This window comes from Aptenodytes patagonicus, chromosome 3 (assembly GCF_965638725.1).
Source record: "Aptenodytes patagonicus chromosome 3, bAptPat1.pri.cur, whole genome shotgun sequence".
NCBI classification, from domain to species: Eukaryota; Metazoa; Chordata; class Aves; order Sphenisciformes; family Spheniscidae; genus Aptenodytes; species Aptenodytes patagonicus.
In genome coordinates, this window is record NC_134951.1 from 90,722,792 (window position 1) to 90,738,642 (window position 15,851).

General features: G+C 34.5%; 1 protein-coding gene across 6 annotated transcripts in view; it reads right to left on the minus strand.

Moving 5' to 3' along the window:
* The window catches only part of CEP170 (centrosomal protein 170), a 105,931-nt gene that overhangs the window by 6,641 nt on the left and 83,439 nt on the right, over positions 1-15,851 (minus strand). For 3 of the 6 annotated variants that reach the window (XM_076334208.1, XM_076334203.1, XM_076334209.1), the window contains 4 exons: positions 13,194-13,428; positions 8,131-8,308; positions 6,540-6,707; positions 6,143-6,231 (listed from right to left, as the gene is read on the minus strand). In XM_076334208.1, the coding sequence (XP_076190323.1) occupies positions 6,143-6,231; positions 6,540-6,707; positions 8,131-8,308; positions 13,194-13,428 (670 nt within the window). The remainder of the gene's footprint in view (positions 1-6,142; positions 6,232-6,539; positions 6,708-8,130; positions 8,309-13,193; positions 13,429-15,851) is intronic. The other 3 variants (XM_076334207.1, XM_076334205.1, XM_076334204.1) reach the window with 3 other exon arrangements.

Below are 15,851 nucleotides of genomic sequence, written 5' to 3' on the forward strand. Positions count from 1 at the left end.
ATAAACAAACTAAAACTGAAAGATTAGATACACGATACAAGAAAGCAGCATAGGGAGCACTGAATAAAACTAAAATCTGAAATAAAAACTGACAGAATCCAACCATACGGTTTAAATTTTCAGGGAAGCATACAGAGTTTCAGCAATATCATTATTATTGACATTAAAATGGCAGTTCTGTAGCTAAATACTTGCTTATGGTGTTGAAAAGGCACAGCTGATTCTTTCCTCCAGCACTGAGACGTTTTTTAAAAATCCAACTATTTTATAGTAGTCAGAGAATTTCCTATTAACACTGCATTTTACAACAATCGCAAAAAGAAGAGAAAGATTAACAATGGTAAGTAAATGCTACTCTTTTATATTTGTATTTTATATTAATTTAGTGAAAAATAGAACACTTCAGAAAATTAAAAGAAAAATGCATTTCATAGAAGTTTGCATTGAAACGTCTCAACACACAATTTACATTACTAAATCATGTATATACAAGTATCACTTGTATTACATGTTTAAAGAAGTCACTTTATTATTTGTAAAACCCCAAAGCATACTGTGAGATTCCTCATTTTTGATGTTTTGCTTCCCTGCTGTGATAAATATTTTTTGTTTTCATTGTCATATCATAAACATCATTTAAACTGTCTACATTTGCACAACTGGAAAACAAACAAACAAACAAAGATGTGTGGATACTTAAGGTCTGGGTATTCTTTTTTTTTTTTTTTTAAGTGACACCATGATGACATAGAGGATTCCAAATCTGCTTCTTCTCTAATTGGTATTTCAGAGTTAAAAGTACAAAAATAGCTGCAGTAAAACTGCTAAGCAAACAAACCGATTTAAAATCATGACCGAAAAGTACATTTTAAAGACGTTATTGGTGTAGGTAGGTCTCTGAGGAAACAATATTTAAGGTGGAAATGAATGATACCTTGCATCTCATAAAGACTAAGAATTTGAAAGAAAGCTGAGAGACTTAGTACTGCATTTCTGTTAATGTTTCTTCAGTTATTTATACCCTATGGAAAATCCCACTCTCTATTAATATCCTGTCAAGAAAGTCTAGCTTTTCAAAACATGTACCCTGTATTATCAGTACACAGATGTCCATAGAGAGCCCATCCAAAAGCTGCTTTAATTCTTCTCTGCCTTTGAGGTCTTCACTAGCTGCTGCTTCAGAATATGTTTTTGTCAGATCTTTCACTGAGAAGTTCTATTCTCATGACACAATGTCATGGGATCAAGGCAAATGACCACTTCTGCAAGTGACTTCAGTGTATTAATGTACAAAGCATACAAAGAGTAAACATTAATACATCTTCTTGGGGAAGGAAAAAATAAATTAAAAGTAATCAAAGCTACAGTGAAGAAAACATGAAACACTTTATGGCCTCAAGTAGTGCCATCATCTTGTAACAAAAGTTGATCATCAGACATCTGACAAGATTGCTTTTATGTTCTGGAACAGAGTGCAAAAGCTTGCAAAACCACAACTGCAAACCTGGATACCAGAAAGTTGAATTACAATGGAAAATTTAGGACTTGCCTTACACTGATGAGTTTAAATAAATAAAAAGCAGAGCCAATTAAATCCTTTATAGGATCTTACACTAAAAAACAGGAAACTCCTGGAAATATTTTGATTCAGTATACAGAGACTCTTACACAGCTATACTTTCCGTCCTTTAATAGCATTTATATCACTCTGGAAATCAGCAGGAATATAGAAATTAAGGCTTTATTTAGCAGTAAACAGCAATAGTAGGAAAAATATAGAAGTTATTGTGACACTGCTTGGTTTTTTTCATTTACTTTCTTGCTCATGTTATATTAAAATACTTCTATCTTTATGTATGTGATTAATGCTTTTGCTTGTGTATATGGTGTTTTCAGTCTTATTCTCTTTTAGAAATATTGTTCTTACTTCTCTTTTACAATTTGAAAGCTTTCCATTTCATAGGTCATTTTATTAAAAAAAAAAGAGGAAAAAAATGAAAACAGTAATTGAAAAAATATTATTATTATTTCCACTAGAAAGTGGACAGGGCAATTTGGTTTTGCTATAATATTAGGAAGCCTATTTCCTTTTTACAACATTTTTTTCAATTCTTCATTTAGCACATTTTAACCTCCTGGGGGTCTTCATCTCTGTCTCCTTTGCTCTTCCTCCTTCTAACCATACTTTTTATATTAAAAGAATGTATTTATAAATGCCTGCTGCCTTCTGCTCCTGCCTTTCCCAGTCCTACTTTCTGGGGCAAATCTGGTTGTGCTCAGTCCCCATTTTTCTTTCGTTGCACTTTGCAGGATGCAAAGCAAAGTGCAGAGACCAACAAGCAGTACCTGCACTGATCTGAATGCTTTGCCTAGATTTTGCCTGACTGAAGAGGTACTTTCCTGCTACAAAGCAAGCCAATAACACTGCATTCACGTTGTAGAGCACTGATAAAACCACGTAGGTCTTCTCACTGCAAAACCTACTTACCTCTTCCCTCCACAATCTCTGAAAATTCCTGCAAACTCATTATAACGTATAAAAGACAGAAAAGCAAACAAACTGCATATCTGCTTCCTGAGAAGCCACCACAATAATCCATTAGCAAAGAATGGGTTATAGGATACATGGCAAGAATGCTGCAGAATTTTTAAATATAATGTAGTTTTGTGTACACCAGTAGATAAGAACCTAACTGATTATACAAAGTAATGAATAAAAATAAATTATAAAAAAAATAACTTAGCAATACCCAAGTTATGACCTTATCCTGAAGAAAATTACAAATATATAGAGGATTTGGTGAAAGAAACGAACCAGGCACTTGAATCTGGTTCAATCTGAACACCACACTAGGACTTGGGGAAAAGAAACCAGTTTGGCCAGCACTGGGAGAAGCTGGCCAAGGAATACAGCATCAAAAGCTTCTCTCAATCCTATTTCTTAATATAAGGTAGGAACGATGACAGAACTCAGTGGAACTTGGAACGCTATCTATAAACCAGAAAACAGAAATGGCAGCTCTAATGAAGTGGGAAAGAAACTAGTCAAGCAAAAAGATATCTATTTCCTTTTATCCTCATATTAATTTATTTTCATGACTGATTTCAGCTCATTTTAATTTCCGATAGACCTGCTTCTCAAGAACCACTGAAAATATTTATGTTCTTAATACTTTAGTCAAAGTGAAACTGGTCTTTTTGTAAAGCTAGCTATTGCAACTAAAACAGAACAGAAAGAAGAGCGTTCACATTCACAGGAAGCACGTCTTTCTCCATTTGGACCCAGATAGGAAGGATGCAATTTTTTTAGTATGTATGATGCAATTTGTAAGGACCGTAATTGCCCTATACCATCTGTGCTCTCAGGAGAGAGGTTTACATTGGTGAACACGAAGATTTGAGAGAGGACTTTTAAAACACAGTGAGACTTACTGGCTTACTCTTATTGCTGCCTCTATAAATTTCTCCTCTCCTTTCAGGTTCAAGTACTTTGGAAAAATACACAACTGCTAGCTTGACAAATCCTGATTGATTCTCATTGTATGTGTTCTGGGCAGAAATTTTAACTGGCTTAACTCCAGTAAAAGGAATAGAAGCACACCAGTTGGTTGAACTCCTGTACATCAAAACAAAGCTAAGGTAAAATCTGCAATAGGTCCTAGCTGCCTTATATGCTCTCTAAAAACAATTCTAAAACTATTGTTGTTTTTCTGATTAAAAAGAAATTATTGTTGATTTTCTGATACTAATGACATTATGAGTAACATCATATTATTCAAATCCATTCTGAGTAGCAGGAAATGGAAGTTTTGATCACAGCTCTGGGGAATATGCTAATTAATTGCTTATTAATTAATATAAAGCTTCTCCACTGTATTTTTATAGAAATATGCAATGCCACTCTCCTTAAATGTATATAAAATGTTTATAGGTATGCCTATATTTATAATATCAAACATGATCACATCATTATTACATTCAGTACAATGTAGCTGACTTACCTTTTAAGCTCAGAAAATTAATCAGAAAAGTGTAAGACTTGATTTGTTACCTGCTTTTCTCAGAATGAATTTGCATATGTAAATTTAACTCACTGTACTGAACTCAGTTTTTTATGATAAGTAAACTACAGCTGTGCTAGCAACATATTTACAGATCAGAAACTGCCAACCATCAAGAAAAATCAGCATGATGAAAAAAGTAAAGTATCTAATATCTACTGCTTCTGAGGAACTTAAGATACATATCATCCTAGAGGCCTACCACAAATAAGTCAGTCAATAAGCAAGATTCTTGTTCCAATGATGCAGCTTTAAAAGGAAAAAAAAAAATATATTGGTAAGCGGAGTTCCTTATGGATGTCACTGTATTTTCCCAGAGAATTATAAGCAGAACAAAACTTAATGTAATATTTTGTTTCTATTTCCTAATTTCAAATGCCTTTTAAAATGACTTTCAAAGAATGGTCAGCTTATGTACCTCTTTGCATGTATTTATTTGCTCTTTTTTTTGAGATCAGCTATTAAAGTAAATGATAGCATGCACTCAGAGGTTGGTTAAACTTGAAGAAGTTGTGAGCTTTTGCATAATTTGTAATAAATTCTGCATTATGAAGTTGAACTCTGTTATTGGCACAGCTTTTGAGAGTAACCATATTGTACACCTGCATTTCACAAACTCATTTGTATCTGAAATTTACATAGTAAAAGACATTTACGTCTTTTGTTCAAGGATATTCAAATAAATAGTATGATACATAAAAGACGGTATCTGGGGAAACTAAAGAGGGAAAGGCAGCAAATGGCATATTTCCAATATTATAATCCTGCGGCCCCAAAATGGTGAGTTGGAAAAAGAGAAATGAGATGAATATCAGTCTAGAAACATGTTCCAAGATAGTGAAAATAAGGTACTCACAAATGTTACCTGTAACCACCAGTAAAAACAACACACACAAAACCTTAGAACAGAAATAATAAGAATGGGCTGCAGGCTGTTAAAGACTTGTTTCTTCACTCAGTGATACTCTTCCTACTAGAAATGGCAGATAACCTACAGTTTTTACCAATTTATACAGATTTTTTTTTACTCTTGATTTCTATGGTCAAGTCTTTTTTGGTACTCCCATGAGAAGATAACCTTCAGATATGTTATTATTTTGCTGCTTTTACTAGTTACATCACCCTATAGTGAAATAAATTTGTGACTTGATGATTAATCTGTCACACATCTAAGATTTCAATATCTGACACTTCCTAGACAAACTGATCAATTACAATATTTTCTCACATTCAGAAAATTATACATGAAGTTCAGCCAAATGACTTTCTTATTTTTAATGTACTCTATTTTGAAATTATTAACTGCACAAAGACATGAAGAAGGACATGTGAATTATACAATCCTGAACTTTGTATTTAGAATTTTCATTTATTCTTGTCAAACAAAGTGGTCACCAAATGGTTGTACAGTCACTCATTCAAGTCAAATGGAGCTGTTGGTAGAGCAACATGTTATCATTTTTGACATGTCTATACTTCCTGTTAGCTACGAAGACATTTTATGCAGGAATCTAACGATCTAAGCAGGAATTTTCAATTAAAAATAAGAGATGGTTACTCAATAGTGACCACATTGTCTCCAAGAGCAAGTTCTTTTTCAGAAGGATTTACTGAAACTGCTCTCCTCTGTACCATTTGTTTTTCTTCCTGAAATGGGTGATCCCTACAACAACTTGGCAAACGTACAGGGCCCGGTTTTACAGTTCAGCAACTTCTTAACCTTATCTTTTAAGGAAGGGAGTTTTACAAGACTTGCATAGAGGTCATGTAGATTTTGCACAGCATTTGCATGTGTTGGAACAGCTCCTCTGCTGGAATTATGATGGGTATTGTTCTGTCCAAGTAAACTTTGCTGATACTTATCTTCATAGAATGTGAACTACGCACCAGCAACAATGGAAAAATTATCCATCCCAAATCTTTCTGAATGCTAAAAAGGCCATAGGTAACATTGCTTTTTAAAACACAAGTTGCTACTAAATACATTTCCTCTATCTGTATTATACATATCTCTCCTGCCAGTATGAATGGTGATGAGAGCCAAACATTTTCAGTAATAACAATAATTTTTAAAAACCCACCTGATTTTGCCAGCTGTTTTGTCTATGGATTGTCTTATCTTGCGAGAAAATTGGAAGACTGAAGACAACAGCAAACTGTCCCCCATAACCTGCAATAAGTTTTCAATAAAAAAAGATATTATTAGTTTAATGGGAATTAAATACAAACAATTCCATATATTTTGAAATATTTTTGTAACTTGAAAAAAATCATACTTGTGTTCTAATTAGTATCATATACAAACAATCATATTTGAAAATTTTGCAAATTAAATAATACACAAATATTTGTTTCCAGTATTAATGCCACCTGCTACAGGTAGGAAGGAAAGGATAGTGTCTAGAATATTAAGTGGGGAGACAACTGTAAAAGCTTAAAATAGACACATTACTAGACAGAATCCTGTTGTGAACTCACTTCATCTCGGCTCCAAGTCCTTCTCCGGGTAATTGTTGGGGGATCGAGGGCATCTGTTAGCTGAGGTCTAGCATCATTAGGCCGACCATTCCCCTCTGGTGGTTTGGCATGCACTAGTGGAGGGATTTTTCTAAAATTGAGACTTTCATCAAATACTCGGTCAACCAACTGGGGGGGGTAAAAGAAAAATGCAGTTTATGAAACCTACTGGATACATGCAAGGTCAGATTAATATTTTTTTCCCTTCTGAAACAGTTTACAAGAAACCTATCAAATAAAAATAATTCTGTTGTCTTGCATAGTATAAAATAATGCATCTCTGATGTAACAATACCTTGTAAAAATGAAGGTCTTTTTTTCAAATACTAGACATACACAGCAAAATTAGACTACCCCACAGAAATTTTGCTTATGGGCAAGTAACATAATAGTTACCTATAAACTGGTATTGAATAATTTATTCCTTCGATCAATGGAATATATCTATGGAATTAAGTACAATACTATCAAATTTAGGTTTTTTTCCAGATTAGTCATAGTGTTACAGAAACACCTATACCTACTTAAGGGAGATACTGCCACCTGCAGTAGTATGTACACACTGTACAGTACTTTTTAAAGAAGAAAATAATTACTTAGTAATATAAAAATCAGAGTGATCTAACTGGATCTGAGAAAATGAGCACTTTACTTCCTTAAAGTTTAGCCATAAGTCCACAAGAATTAAAACCAAAATCTATGTGAGTGCTGTTACAATTTTTCGGAGTACACAACTCACAGATTTCTTATCACTGTTTATATCTTTTTTTCCACAGAAAAAGACAGTATTATACTAAACAGAGTAAACTAATGTATTAACCAAACTTTATGCAGACAAAAATGAATAAACACATTTTGAAAGGAATACTATGAAGAAGAAAATGCAGTAAACATTTACAACATATTAGGGTGAACTGTAATATGGTAAAAAGTGATGATTTAAATTCAGATTAATATGTTTACCAGCATTAGACCTGTGATGGTTACTGGAAGTTAGTCAATATATTCATAGAACAGCACACCAGAGATAGTCAAAGAAAATAAGAATTATTAGAAGCACAAAGCAAACTTATTTCAAGGCAGTTTTTGACAATGTTATTAAGAAAGAAAACCTAAAGTTATTGTTAACTGATGGTACCTAAGTATTTCAGAGTTCAGAAGATGAAACTTTAATGTCACCTGTGAAAAGAGGGACTTTTTTGTTTTTAAAAGCGATGCAAAGTATTAAATGTATACATTTATATATATTTGTGCACACACACTAGTATCTTTAAATGCGCTTAGATACTATCCAACAGTATCTAAGGCTACAGACAAGCAAGAAACAATTAACTATCTTGTCCTATGTTTCGTGGAAAAAAAGAGACAGACAGATAGTATGCATCCTTTTGACAAGCTGTGTTCATAGAATAATTTCTGGGTTGTTCGTTGAAACATAAAGGAACTTTAAATCAAAAAACAATGTAGAGATCATGCATACGGGTTGAGTGGAAATAACTAAAAAAGGCTATGCAAAAAGCTAAAAGCAAAAGAAATAAAGAAAAGGAAGAACCTTATGCATTTCTCCATGAAGATCTCCTACCTCTTCTCTAGTGTCTATGGCAGAGCCAGGGGTGGTGGCAGCAGTGCTTACTGTGGTACTGGGGGCAGTGCCTGATGAAGTCACTGAATCTATCTCTCCTGCTACATCGTTGATTTCCCGTGCGATGAGAGCCAGATCTTGACTGATCCTAGTAATAAAGAGAGTGTTACATTCTCCCCTACAAATACTTCTGGACCAGTAGAGCCCAACCTGCAGCCTTTGAGCTTCTAAGTTCTAGTTCCTGATAACTGTGCAATGAAAATGTTTTCTAAACGGAAAGTTTATTTGTAGAACCACGAAGACGAATTTTTAACTGAAGCTTTTAATAACATGCCTTTCTAGAGGAAGAAGGTAGAAGGCAATCTCAAAAGACAAGAGCATCCTTGTTTTCTTTCTAGGATGCCCAGACAGAGATGTGTGCAACATACAGTAAATCCAACACGTGGGATGCACTGGAAATATGCTGAAAATACTGCACAGATGACCTGTGTACATGCAGTAAATCTGAAATGTCCAGAACACATTTAATTTATACCTCAGTTTACCTACTTTCAAAGAACTTCTTCAGCACCTCTGATTATCTAGCAGCGCTGCAGCTTGCTCAGATCAAGCTGCTTATGTGCCTGAAATTCCATACCAGTACCCTAAAATGTCAAATTTAATCAAGACAAGCTTTCTAGTTGGAAAAACAGAACATGCCTGTAAAAACCTGGATATGATAGCACTACACAAATACATCTGAATTCTCAGCTGAAGATTCCTTTTCCTTTCTTCTGACCCACTACATCAAAAAATCACTCCGCTCTGTATTCTGCTCAGCACAGGGGGGAAGTTTGCCTAGCTCTGCTTGTGCTACTCCTCCCCAGGACACCCCAAAAGAAGGAGGGGGAAAAAAAAACCAAACCAAAGCAAAAGCTAAAAGCCCCCTACTAACTATGGCACCCTGAACCTCCAGCTTGGACCAAGCAGTTCAGAAGACCTAGAATGCAGAGCAGCCCACCAAGTGGTCCCCTTTCACACCTCTGTCTGAGAGGACTGAAGGCACAGAAGTTAACAGTGCTAATTCTACACCACCAAGGACTCTGTGAACAGCAGCACCCGCCACTTAAGCAGCAGGAGTTGCACAGCCATGTGACAGTGATGCACACCGTGCTGGCCAGTGCTTGCTAAAGGTGAGCTTCTTTCTGCTCTTTATTTTCACTTTGTCTTCAAGTCAAAAAGAATGGACATCATTGACCTAGAGATAGTTTAAGGCCGAGTGAGCAGAATTTAAACTAGAAAGGCAAACATAATTAGAGAAATTTCCAGTCAAATTACAACACTGGATTTTGTGGCTAACCATCAACAATCCGCAATAAATGCAACCTTGTGCAGCACAGATACACATATAATTGGGATAAGGCTGTAGAAGAATATGTGGCAATTACCCGCGACCACTCAAGACAGTATTTCTGAATTCAAACTATCAAAGACTGGAACAGTAAAGCAGAAACCAAGTCAATTGCTCATTTTAATAAATTAAAATATGGTAAGTGCCTATTACTACATTAATTAATTTAACCTAATTACTACATCTTTTGGGTCAATTTTAATTTGTATTTCGTGTTCTTATATATACGTACCATTCAAACTCCAAGGTTTGAGCTAATTTCTAAGTAGTAGAGATACTAGAGCACCTACTTTGTTGTTTCACACAACCATATCACTTTTTTTCTTAAACAGAGAAGTTGCTAATAATCACGTTTATATTTCTGGGACAAATTTTGGTATTTAATGAGTAGTTGTGAAGAAAATAAAACCCAGGAAATTTCAGTTATCAGTAAATTCTCCAGAAGACAAATGTCATTAAACACCATAATCAGAAGTAGTATCAATCAACTAAGACTTAACTCTCCACAGAAATCAGCAATGCTTCAACATGCCACAGCCACTTCAACTGAGTTCTTACCAAGCAATCAAAATTACATAAAATGTCAGATATCTACATAAAAATGAATTCAAATGAATCCTGAAAATATCATAATAAAGAACTCTAACATGGATGGCAAGCAACCTGTTAGACAATCATCATAGTCAAACACTAGTCAAGCGAACAAAATCTGGAATTAGTTTCAATGTGATAGTAAGCTATAGCCAGTACTCAATAACGTTTCTGTATAGAAACAATATAGACAGAACACTAAACAAAAAGCACTATGAAAAAGAAAATTAGAAACCAGCTGAGAGTTGGGCCTGACTTTTCATAAATAAAGTTTTCAAGTCATTCGACATTAACTTTTAGAAACAGAACGTATTGCTTAAATATAAGGAATATGTTTTGTATAATCAAGGGCAAGAGACTTAGGCTTTAGGTACACACTATTTACTCTGTTGCAACTGTAGGTTGCCTTGCAGATTTCTACTGCTTCCTGCATCAGACCCAGCAATCATACAAGGCAAATCAATTCAGGGAGGCAAAACTAAACTAAACCTCCAATTCCCTAACCCCCCAACCTGCTCCAGGGAATGTTGCTATAAGATCTGCTCAGTGAGCAGACTCCCGCAGCTATACAGTTACGTAAGGGACAGACAGAGTTTCCAATGCAAGGGAAAAGGTGAGAACACGGGGCTTGGGATGGGAAGAGCATGACCATCTTTTTCAACAGCCTGGAACTCTAGTTCTTATTTACCTGCAGTGAAAGAATACCCATAGTATTAGAAAACCCACAATGAAACAGGAGTGCTTCTAAGATATCTGTAATAGTTCTGAACCACTGGATTACCAAAAACATTTTTATAATTAGTCTACCATGTCACACTTCCTACACTGAGTCAGTTTATTTTGTAATGATACTTTAAAATCCTTAAATAAAATATACGTGAAGGTCCTGTTATTCTGAGGGTGTATATTCCCTCCAGGCCAAAGTGGTTTTAGATCAAATTTAGTTATTCCATTAAGTTTTTTTAAACACCTCTTTCCAATTTTCAATTTTATTAATATCTGTAAATTGTAGAGTCTGTGAAAAGTGCCAACTGGGTCAATCTTGGAAGACCAGTTAAAATACAACATAATGGTAACATGGATGCAATGAAATGTTTGTCACACAGCCTCTACACTAATTTCAGCTGCACATTTATTTTATGAAATACTTATCTTTACACCTGCCTAATCTAATCAGTTGTTCAACAAAAAACCCAAAATAACCAATTTTAGTGAGAACATATAACTATCTTTTCCTTTTTTAAAAACTCTAAACAGAGTTGAAGGGACTCTGATCATAGAGTCTGGACTGAGGGCTGGGAAGGAAACAAAAAACAGGGTAGACAATGATAGAGGGCAGACTATGGTTAGCAAGGCAAAGGGAGCAGAGACAAAAATTATCTTATAAAGGACAGAAGTTAAACTTAAAGCCAGGGGAGCAATACTGTGAATTAGTACAAAGAGATATCGCGGCACAGAAAGGATCAACTAGTGACCTAGAGCAGGGGGGCTCAGCAGAGGCTAACCAAGGAAACTGGTGTTGGAAGCAGTGACAATAGATGACAGTAGTCTGGCATTTCTCAGCTGCTGAATGCTAGCTTTCTTAACCTTAAATATGCTCATTTAATGTAGTTTGTGTGACATTTCTATACACAATCACAAATTTGGCAATACCAATTGGAGTTTCTCACCACTTCCACTGGAAACAAAGAAGCTGAAAAAGGTAGGATAAGTACATAGCCTTCAAAACAAATTTAAAACCAGTATCTAAATGAAGAAAATGGTAAGAAGCCCAAGGGAAGAAAAAAAAAACCCGCAAACCTAACCATCAAATAAGTTTAGACCGAATTGTCAGTTACTTCCAGTGTCAATCTCTCCTAGATGAGCAAAATGTACTAAGAAGTTTCACTGAAGTAGAAGTTCAGCAGCACTTTTTATAAGGAGGGAGTAATATGCTATGGCTATCCTCAATTTTTTTCCCCATATACGCACATTCCTCCCCATATCCATCTCTAACTTTAGATTCTTGGAAAGAAAGAGATGTTTTAGGAAGATGCCTTTGAAGATGTTTATTTCATGATTTATCAAGATGCTATCAGACTCCTTTAAGTATTTTCCCTTTGCACAGACCACACTAGAAAAACAAATGTTGAAAAATATTACCAAGAAGAGGAAACAAAAAATAATTAATGACACTAAGCAAAACACATGCTTCACATCTGTGAGACCACAGTGTTAAGATTAATTTTAAAAGGAAAACACTTTTATTGTTTAGGCTTCCAAATTAAAAGTTCTGTGAAAAGGTTCAGAACCTGAACACTGTCATCTAAATTTTAAATAACATTTATATACTTACATAGTTTTATTTATTTAGTGCAAGGTATTTAAAGTTTTCACTGCCTGGGTATTGCATGGCATGGGAATAACTGGTTACCAGAATGGAAAACTGACTACCTTTTCCTTGGTTCACTTGAAGCAGAGTGCTATTAGCAATAACAGAGGAATTGCTATACTAGTCTCAGGGACTCAGAACAAAAGAAATTACTTTTTGATGAATACATATGATTTAAATCAGAAAATATCTAACATGAAATAATGTCTAGATAAACCAAAAATTAAAATGAGAACATGGTATCTTATATTGCCAAAATCACTTTTTCCTCTCTCTGTCAACTACACATTGATCTGAAATTTTACCTCAATACGAATGTAAAGGTAGAACAAAATCAGATATACTTCAGCCTCAGGAAATACACCATTAGCAACTACAAGTTCTACACAAAGTACCTCTGCAAGTCCCAATAATGCAACCAGAAGTTCATATTCCGGGATCTGGCTATCATAAGTCAGAAATTACTATCAATTTCCATTAGAAAGAGATGTGCTGATAATATCAGTGTCCTGTCTGCCAGTCTCTCATTAGAAGAATTTTAAATTACCCATTCAGTAAGTGAATGAAAGTGGTAAGTAGAGTAATACAGAAAATCCATTACCTCTCTTTCTCCTATATATGTACCAGTCTAACTGGTTGGGTACAAATCTGTTATTTTAGAGGCACTCCTTTAAAACCAACCTTGCTATTTCTTCTCGGTGAGCAGTCCAGTCACGAATGTAGTCTTCCTGTTCCTTTATTCTGTGCTTGAATGTATTGCTACTTTGAGCTGCTGTCCCAGTGCTCTGCAGTCGCGTGGTTTTCAGGGCTGGAGAGGTACGTAGACGGGTATGTTTAGGGGAATTACGGTTTGATCCGAATTCATCTTCTGAGGTGGAAGCATAATCTGTAGGAAAGCGCCTCCATCTTGCACTTACTAAATTAGTTTAATTATTAAAAAAGAATTATTATTGCAGCTTTAATAAGAAAAAACAATATTATTTCAGTAACATGACAAAAATACACCACTATTCATTATCAATCCCCAGATACCTCACAAAAGGTTTATTTACTACATCTTAAAAAGAAAGCTACAAAATTTGTGTTAAATAATAAATATTGATTAATAAAAACATAAAATGGATGCTCTTTGTATAATGATGAGTGAAATAAGATGTAAAAGCCAGTAACTGTATATGAGCTCAAGCAAACTGTATTACAAAACAAGGGCCCAATTCATTAACATTTAAGTATATAGTCAGACTGCACTTTTTCTGCAGATTTTTTCCCAAGTTTCATTCAAGGTTTACATGATACACAAAAAAAATGAAGAGACGTGAAGGGAGGGTGGAGCTGGCACCAAGCCTGGAATGCATGCGTACATAAGGAAAGCATAAAAATCCTAGATGATGCATTATGTATTTAGTACAGAAAAAAATATGTTAAAATTAATAGTGTTATAAAAATCAGCGGCACATCTATAAAAACAGCAGCCTCAGAGCAAAAAGCATATATTCTCACATGTAGCACATAAAGCATATACAGCCACGTTGCTGAAGACAGCCTGAAGTATAAGAGAACTGAAACTAAGTAGGAGGCTCTCGTACCCCAGTGAATTACTAAAGTCTAGAAAATGCATTTCAGATATGCTATCCTTAAACATTCCTAGCAGGAAGAGATATCACTAAGTGTAAAGGAATGCTCATCACGACAACCTGCTAAGTTCTTGCAGGGGATTTAGTCCCCCAAGCTCACTGACATTCATGAGGCTCTATAATTATTGTAAAATTTTAAGAAGTGTGCTATCACCTCTTGGTAATTTAAAAATAATAGATTCAAGTAATGTATATTGGTTTTAGTATGAGAAAAATGCAAGAAGTAATAATGACTTCTCCTGAAACATTTAAAAAAACATTACAAATGAAATATACATCAATATGAATTTAAGTAACAAATAATGGAAGTAATTTTTAGTTGAGAAAAGATTTGTGTAACGCTCTCAAAGATTACAGTACATAGAATATGACATTGGTGTATAAGCTTACATCCCTTCCCTCATATAAATAATGCATTTTTAATCGCTGGAAACAAAAATATGCTTGCGTAATTATTTTCAGGTTTAAATGTGGGCTTCAAATCATGTCCAGTTCTACTAATTTTTTTTAATTATTATAAACTTTATTGAAGAAAATAAAAATGTCTCTCCAGTCACTTACTGTTCTTTTTTTAGAGGTTTCAAACTTGTTTTGATCTTAGGGAAGTAGAACATAAGCAGAAAAAGCACATTTCCCCACCAATAGCATGCAAGCAATGCGTGACTGACATCCAAAGAGCTTTATGAGTTGGGCCCACATTTTATCATCAATTTTTGTTTAAATTCTTTGTCCAGTTCAAATTATATGCATCAAAATAAATATAAAATTTATCTTAAAATCTCTCAAGTGAGCTAGTCCAGCAACTCAGCACTGTACAATGAGCATATGTAATTATATATTTAAAAACTAAAAACTGAATGAGAAGTGAAATATCAGAAACAGATTTGATTTCTAGTACTCTACCACTGTAAGTTTCAACATCAGGATCTGGGTCTGGGAGAAGCTTGGATTTCTCTGTGTACAAAATAGTGTTTTATCATGTTAATTCGTATTAAAACATTCAGATTAGAAGCATTTGCTTAAATAAAATATATTGATGAGATTAGTCTTAGGTCCTCGTTTCCACCCACACTGTTTAGGAGAAGATTCTTAAATGATACATTCAATCAAGAATACTGAATTTTGTAAAAGCGTAAACATTTCAGAGATACTAACTGAAATGACATCAATAACAATTGTCTACATAGTACCATAAAACCCCTCTAATTTTTTTAAGACCATTAAATTCTAAGGCCGTAAAATGTTGCTTATTTATATATTATCAACGGGTTTCTCATTAATATGGGGAAAAACTTACTGTAGGCTTAACAGTAAAAATCTCAAAGTTGTATGATTCATGACAAGCAATATCCAAGCACGTTTCCCATTAAAGTAGCTATACATTTGCACATATGTGCTTTTAATACTATTTATAAATTACGCAGCCCCAAAATGTCATTGTAGTTTATGTAGATTTCTGAAAGCTATTGTGCAATTAGTCATCTCAGACACCAAAGACTGTGAATATCAGTACCAACAACTAGAAAATCCTCCAAAACCCTGGCCAAAATAATCAGCAGACAAACCTAATTTGGTGACTACTCTGCGAGAAGTATGGTTGACAACACTTTAAGCCGGCAAGTTTAATGATTTGGACACCATCATCTCACTTTTAAGATCTGAGGACAGACTTTATTAAGCATATCCCTTATAAAATACTCTACTT